The sequence below is a fragment of the Arachis ipaensis genome, chromosome B08, assembly GCF_000816755.2.
Source record: "Arachis ipaensis cultivar K30076 chromosome B08, Araip1.1, whole genome shotgun sequence".
Taxonomy (NCBI): domain Eukaryota; kingdom Viridiplantae; phylum Streptophyta; class Magnoliopsida; order Fabales; family Fabaceae; genus Arachis; species Arachis ipaensis.
Window position 1 is genome coordinate 114,786,304 of NC_029792.2, and position 7,682 is coordinate 114,793,985.

General features: G+C 27.0%; 1 protein-coding gene across 1 annotated transcript in view; it reads right to left on the reverse strand.

Annotated features, from left to right (window-relative positions):
* Positions 3,752-7,682, reverse strand: part of LOC107611446 (naringenin 8-dimethylallyltransferase 2, chloroplastic-like) — a 10,622-nt gene continuing 6,691 nt past the window's right edge. The window contains exons 2-5 of the mRNA XM_021108316.1: positions 4,866-5,149; positions 4,690-4,773; positions 3,813-3,887; positions 3,752-3,769 (exon numbers count right to left, since the gene is read on the reverse strand). Coding sequence (XP_020963975.1) covers positions 3,752-3,769; positions 3,813-3,887; positions 4,690-4,773; positions 4,866-5,149 — 461 coding nt within the window. The remainder of the gene's footprint in view (positions 3,770-3,812; positions 3,888-4,689; positions 4,774-4,865; positions 5,150-7,682) is intronic.

Below are 7,682 nucleotides of genomic sequence, written 5' to 3' on the forward strand. Positions count from 1 at the left end.
TATATAATAAAAAATAAGTGAAGATATTTACTAAATGAGAGTGGCTGTAGCACTCCCAAAAATGATTATATTAGAGAGTGAATATTTGTGGGCCGCATAATAATATATTGAATAACATTGGATAGATAAAGTCTGATATCAGTTTAGTTAAGTGGGCCTAATTGACGTTAACTATCTCTTTTCCTAGTTGTTGTGGAGTCATGGTGGTTCATTTGTTTTTATTTATCGAGTACAGATATTTTGTTGAGTTGTATTTAGGTGTGGGATGTATTTTAGACACGATATTTATTGATATTCGTCTGATATATGTATCTGTTGTATCTAACCGTGTCTTAATAAAAAATAAAATTTTTTTAAACACGTTTAGATACACCTAAATACCATCACATATCAGCATGTCCTATTTTATTCTTAACATATATTTTTTAAATAAATTTAGATATCAATAAATTATAAAAATATAATTACGATTTATCCAAAAAATACTTTATATTTTACATGTATGCATATTTTATATCTTATAAAATTTTAAAATTCGTATATTAACGTATCTCATGTTATATCGTGTTCGGTGTCCGTGTCTTTAAGAGTTGTGTTTGTTTACCAATGCTATAGGTTTGTTGTTCCTGGCTTCCTGTTCCATGTAGGCACGTTGTGCCAATCCTTTCTCAGTTTCTCTATGATTGAGGAATAAAAATAATATTTCATATTATTTAAATTTAATTAAATTATATATAAATTTCAAGAAGTTTCAAGTTCGAACCATATATATTTTTATTTCTTACTGAAAGACGTCTCCTGCAATAATCCAGCGCACCGCTGGTCCACCGTGGGCGTGCCGGAGTCATGCATCCCAACCGCAATGGTTTGACACGCGCGAATACTAAAAGACTTTATCCATATTAATCGTGAAACTTTTGTAATAATTTCAATCAATTTTTTTGAGGATATTGATAAACAAAAATCATTAATTGATTTACAAAATCTTTGAATGATCACAACGAATTAATGTCATACAATGCAATGCAAAGACAAAACTGCATGTGTTTATTAAAAGCAATATTAAAATCGACTCACATTAACGGAATAACCTGTCATTAGCACAAAAGTGAGAAGAAGAGCCCAAAGCGATGGTTTTGATCCTATCATCCAAGCAACTCCAAAGCTCTGTACAAGAAACATAATGACTTGAATATTTTTGTAGGTGGGTGATAATTATTAGTATCAAGTGAATTATTAGGTGAGTTGGACAGCTTTTAACTTTAGAAATTATTCATTTACTATTTGATCTCAGCCAAATCTCAAATCCGAATATACCTGTTACATAACGAGAAATTTCACCACTAAACCAATGCTTTGTGTAATTTTTTTGTAACTTTGGTAACTCTTATTTATTCCAACAACTTTTGTTTTGAACATGTATTTGCAGGTTTCTGAAGTGGGTTTATTTATCTTTTGGCCCAAATCTCTCACTCTTTATTGGCACGTATGTAGGTTTGGTCCATGTCAAACCATGTTATGCAATTTTACATTTTGAATTTGGATCCTCTAAAGTTTGAATTTCACTTTAGAGAGTAAAATGTGATCTTCTACCTTTGAATAGTTTCTCTTCATATTTATTATTGGTCCCACCTATGAAATCACTGGTGAGAGATCACACTTTACTTTCTAAAATGAAATTCAAACTTTAGAAAATTCAAATCCTTACATTTTAATAGCACCTCGATTTAATACAAAAAAAAAAAAATTAATGGCTGAAGTGCAACTCATTATAACACATTTAATCAATACAATTTCTGTTTTGATTCATTCACACTCTTACTTTCTTTCTCCTTCAAGAACTCAAGCTGAGTTTCTTCTTCTCAGCAATGCTTCTCTCATTACAAATCTTGGTTGGTTCATCAACTCTTTTTAGTCGGACCTAATTATATAGTTTTTATTTTTGTCAAAATGTTCTTCTAATTAATTTAATAAAATATAGAAGGAAAATAAATGAATAAAGATTGTCGCATCCTAATTAATAACAAATGAAATTAAAATAAACTTAAAGCAATCAATTTGGCAAAAGTGATATATGATTCTATATATAACATACCAGAAATAGAAATGATGCCACAATTATAATTCCATTTGTGAAAGAAAATTCTCCAGATGCTAAAGGAAGATATGGCTTATTAATCTACAATAACAATTAAAAAAACGAAGCACCACTGGTTAGAAAAATAACACAGACAAGTAAACGCAGGAAGCTATAACTATAAACGATCGATGCTTGTTTATAAATTGAGTAAATTCTAATGAATTAATGCTACAACACTTGATGAGGGTAACTTTTAATTCCTCTTACTAATAACGGCTTATGTTTGCTCATCTCACTTATCTTTTGTATAAAATCAATCGACCGTACCGTTATAAATTTGTATAACATTTTACGATAAAATGTTGTACGTTTACTTTCTCTATTTATCGAATATGAACTATATAGTTATAGAAAAATTTAGGGCCAGCAATTTTTTTAAATTTTGGCCAGCATGTAACAAAAAAAAAAAATGAGTCATTGGATGAAATTTCACACCATTAAAATTATTATTAATGATTATTTGATAGCTACAAATCACAAAAATTGTTGGCCCCTAGCACTCCTCTATAGTTATTTATCAATACTAAATTTAATGGTTCATGAGTTGAACATTTGACTAATAAATTTAGATCTTTTAAAATAAACAAATCAATAAAGTAATAAAGTGAGCAATTAATTATTATTGAATTTGTAACTTATATTATATATATATTATATGAGAATTTTACTATCTTAATTTAAAAATAATTTTTTATTTTATCACTTTATTAACGATCACGTTTTAGAGAATTTTTCATTTTTCTTTGGTTACTAAACATTTCCGCTTGATTAATGATCGTGGTCTTAAACCGGGCTGGACCAAAGAATCCTTAGCCTTTAAACAAAAGCTTAGTTATCAAGCACATGCATTTGCCTGTATAATTAGTGTATCTAAATAGAAAATTAGAAATACATACCTTGTCTATTTCAAGATCAGCTAATTGATTCAATCCAACAAGATAGAGATGCATGAAGAAGTGTGGTACAATATACTGAAATGAAATAGCAGGGGAAAAAGCTCAACATTAGGAACACATTTTCAGCTTAGACTTTGTATTGTATGTAGGGTATATAGTGAAAAATGTGATACAAAGCTTAATATCAAGAGATGTGCGCTATGATTTAAACTCATTAATTTCTTTTGAGATAATATTTAAATTGGTTTTTAAAGTTACATTCTCATTTTATTGTGATCTTCAAAATTTTAATTTACTCAATTAAATTCTTTAACTTAATATCTGTGACTTATTTTATTAATTTCTAATTACAAATCACAAAAATTGTTGGCCCCTAGCACTCCTCTATAGTTATTTATCAATACTAAATTTAATGGTTCATGAGTTGAACATTTGACTAATAAATTTAGATCTTTTAAAATAAACAAATCAATAAAGTAATAAAGTGAGCAATTAATTATTATTTAATTTGTAACTTATATTATATATATATTATATGAGAATTTTACTATCTTAATTTAAAAATAATTTTTTATTTTATCACTTTATTAACGATCACGTTTTAGAGAATTTTTCATTTTTCTTTGGTTACTAAACATTTCCGCTTGATTAATGATCGTGGTCTTAAACCGGGCTGGACCAAAGAATCCTTAGCCTTTAAACAAAAGCTTAGTTATCAAGCACATGCATTTGCCTGTATAATTAGTGTATCTAAATAGAAAATTAGAAATACATACCTTGTCTATTTCAAGATCAGCTAATTGATTCAATCCAACAAGATAGAGATGCATGAAGAAGTGTGGTACAATATACTGAAATGAAATAGCAGGGGAAAAAGCTCAACATTAGGAACACATTTTCAGCTTAGACTTTGTATTGTATGTAGGGTATATAGTGAAAAATGTGATACAAAGCTTAATATCAAGAGATGTGCGCTATGATTTAAACTCATTAATTTCTTTTGAGATAATATTTAAATTGGTTTTTAAAGTTACATTCTCATTTTATTGTGATCTTCAAAATTTTAATTTACTCAATTAAATTCTTTAACTTAATATCTGTGACTTATTTTATTAATTTCTAATTTCTAATTCTATTTCCGTCACAAAACCGATAATAGTGTACTGAAATAGGTTGACGGCTATCACACTAGATTCTGTAATGATTATTTAATACGGTAATTAAAATTTTTTATCTTAATTTGTTCCTTAAAAGGTTTTAAAACCCTTAAATGAAATTAGAATTAGGATTTTAAATATTTCATAAAAAACAAATTGAGATAAAAAGATTTCAATTGCCACTTCCAATAGCTATTAAAAAATCTAACGAAATAGCTGTCAATCCATCTTAACACACCTTTAATAGTTTCATGACAAAAATAAAGTTAGATACTAACGTGAATCACAAATGCTTAATTGGAAAACCAAATTAAATAAATTATAACTTTAAAATTCATATTGAGATGCAAGTGTAACTTTAGAACTAATCTCATGAGCATTAACTCATTTTTGTTTAGTTCGTACAATGTTATTGTCATTTTAAAAATGATATAAGCAGGACATTACAGTATAAATGTTCCTTTCTCTGTTTCTTGACATATAAATTGGAGCGAACCTGTAAATAGCCATTAAAAAATGTTGGATATAATTGTGATAGATTATCCACAGCAAGGAGTGAAGAAAAAAGTGAACCTGCCACCTGCACAAAAGATCCAAAAGATTTTTACAGCAGTTGATCATTGATGAGTACAATATTTTTCAAGATTTAATTTAGAAATGAAAGAAACTAACTTGGCTCATGAATGCGTAGAATCTGCTAAATTTGCGAAAAGTATCCAAGCCGTGTATGATAGATTCAATAATAATTTTTGAATTATGAGCTTGTGATTCAGGTTCATATGATTCTGTAGTGACTGCATTTATTATTTGTCTCTTCTCATATTTATCAAATGTTGATTTTTGTTCAATGCCTTTGTAATGGTTGGTCCAATTATTCTCCAAAGATGTATTGATGATACGATTTTCTGTTAATGATTTTCCATTCTTGTTCCATGAAGATCTTGGTACATAATATCCTGGAAAACCAAATTTCATAATTAAAACATTATAAGTATTTATCTATTGAGACATTAAAAACTCATATCAAAATATACATAAGGTAAAAATTTACTTATTTTTTAATAATATCTATTATTTTTATTTATAGAGTAAATACAGAATAAAATTGAGAATTGATTATAAAATTTTACAACTAAATTAGAGTGTTATTACTGTTATGTTATATAATAAGTTTACAATTGTACTCTCTCAAGTAATGTTATTTTTTTGGATTTGTTCGATTTTTTTTGCATAAATATTTTTTTTATTTGTCTTGTGCTTTTTTTTTGTTCATTATGGATCGAGCTCTAAATTTTTTGAACATAAAATTCTGATACTATATTATAATATAGTTTTTTTTAAAAGTTTAAGCTGATAGGAGGATACGACATGAATGATTATATTTTTAATAATACTATTAAAGACTATAAAAGGTACAATTATAAATTGTTTGTTAAGTAAATACAGGTTACTTTTTTTTTTTAAATATAGTTAAGATAGGAGGGAAAATATTCTGCCTATATGGTCCATATAAATGGGTTACAACTGTATAAACGATTTTGAAAAGCCATATATAGCTCAAAAGCAACTTGTTACAAAGGTGGCGATTTTTTTTTTTCAATTCGTATTCTTTCAAGTTTCAATATATCTGAAATGTGTTGCAGTAATCATCCTTATATATCTATGTATGTTTACTTTTTTTCCAGCCATTGATTTATGAGTTCATCTTTTTTCTTCTCAAGTATCTAAAATTCCTTATCTAGTGGTGCTTGTGGGTGTGATGGAGTGGTCGTTTTAATTTGTGGGTGAAATAGGAAGGAAATATATACAGTGATATGTATGATTTTTGGTATTTTTTTTTCTCTTTTGGTAGGATATTATGTTGTAAATATCTCATATTACTTATAAAAAAGAAGAAGAAGTAAAGACATAAAATAATTTGATCTTTTACATATTGAATTTATGTTTATTATAGTATTTTAATATATGAATGGATAAAAAAATATTATTTTGATTCTTAACGTTTGGACTAAATCCTAATTTAGTCTCTAACGTTTTAAACGGATTCATAATATTGTCTTCTACCATTAAATTTGACTTGATTAATTAACCAACAAAATTTTATATTAGTGATAATTAATGGGTTAATTTTACTTACGTACTAAAATCGAACGTTATATTAATTCTTAAATATGCTAATTGTTTGTGTCAAATTTAACTGTAGAACAACATTAAATCCATTTGATATTTTTGAAATAGAACATTTGAAACGTTAAAAACTAAATTAGAATTTGGTCCAAATATTAAGACTAAAATAATACTTTACTCTAGGGGTGTTCAAATTCAAACCGATCCAAATTAAACCGCTCATCCAATTCAATCCAAACCGAAAACCGACTAAAACCATATTAATTCAGATTTGATTGGATTCTATGTTTTGCAAACCGCTGGATCGGATTGAATTTCGGATCTACTTTTCATAATTGATCCAATCCAATTCACACCGCACAATGTGTTATAATATTATTTTATTATTATATTTATAATTATACTTATAACATGTTCAATTGTTATATATTTTTATATTATTCATGTATTATTATTATTATTATTATTTAATAAATATTTTATGTTCAAAATGTTATTTATTTATTTATTTTAACTAACCTAGAATTTTATTTCCATTGTTATGTTATCGTTAGTTTTTTAAGATATTGTTGAGATTTGTTATGTCATTGTTGATTATTTAAAATTTGATGTTGAGACTTGTTATATGTATTTAATTTTTTTAATTTACAAAACCGCAAATCCAATCCAATCCAAATCGCTTGAAATCAGATTAGATCGGATCAGATTTTTTTTAAAAAAGCATTCAATCCAAACCGCACCGCAAGTAAAACTAGTGTTCGGATCGGATGAGTTTTTGACTCAAAACCGATTCAAACCGCACCGCGAACACCCCTACTTTACCCTATATTAATAATAGGTACTTACTGTCTATTAGTTCACTCATTTAAAAAAAAAAAGAATATTAAAATAAATACCAATATTGAAAACAAAATGAAAAAAGAAAAACAACAATAATAATTAATACGAAAGAAGAAAGACGCAATACCGGGAATAATGGTGATTGAAGAAGAACAAGAAATTGAGCCTAGAAGCCCAAAAGCCATTATTTACTAAATCAGCAAAATCCTCAGAAAGTAACACACAATTTAAGAGACATGATCTTCATTTGTCCATTGTTGTAACTATTTATAAAGAATCGTACAGATAAAGACAGGAACTAGCTGGTTGGTTTGCCGGCGATGCATAGAAACTAAATGAAAAAGTCATCACCTAATGACTTGAATATCAAATCGAAGAAGAAAAAGTCCGCTCAACTATCTTATTATATATTTATGTGTTTATATATCTTTGTAGTATAATAATAATTAACACTGTCAAAAAAAAAAAATTAACAATTAAAATAACTAAATTTTTAAGTAAAACAATAAAATATTTTGTTGT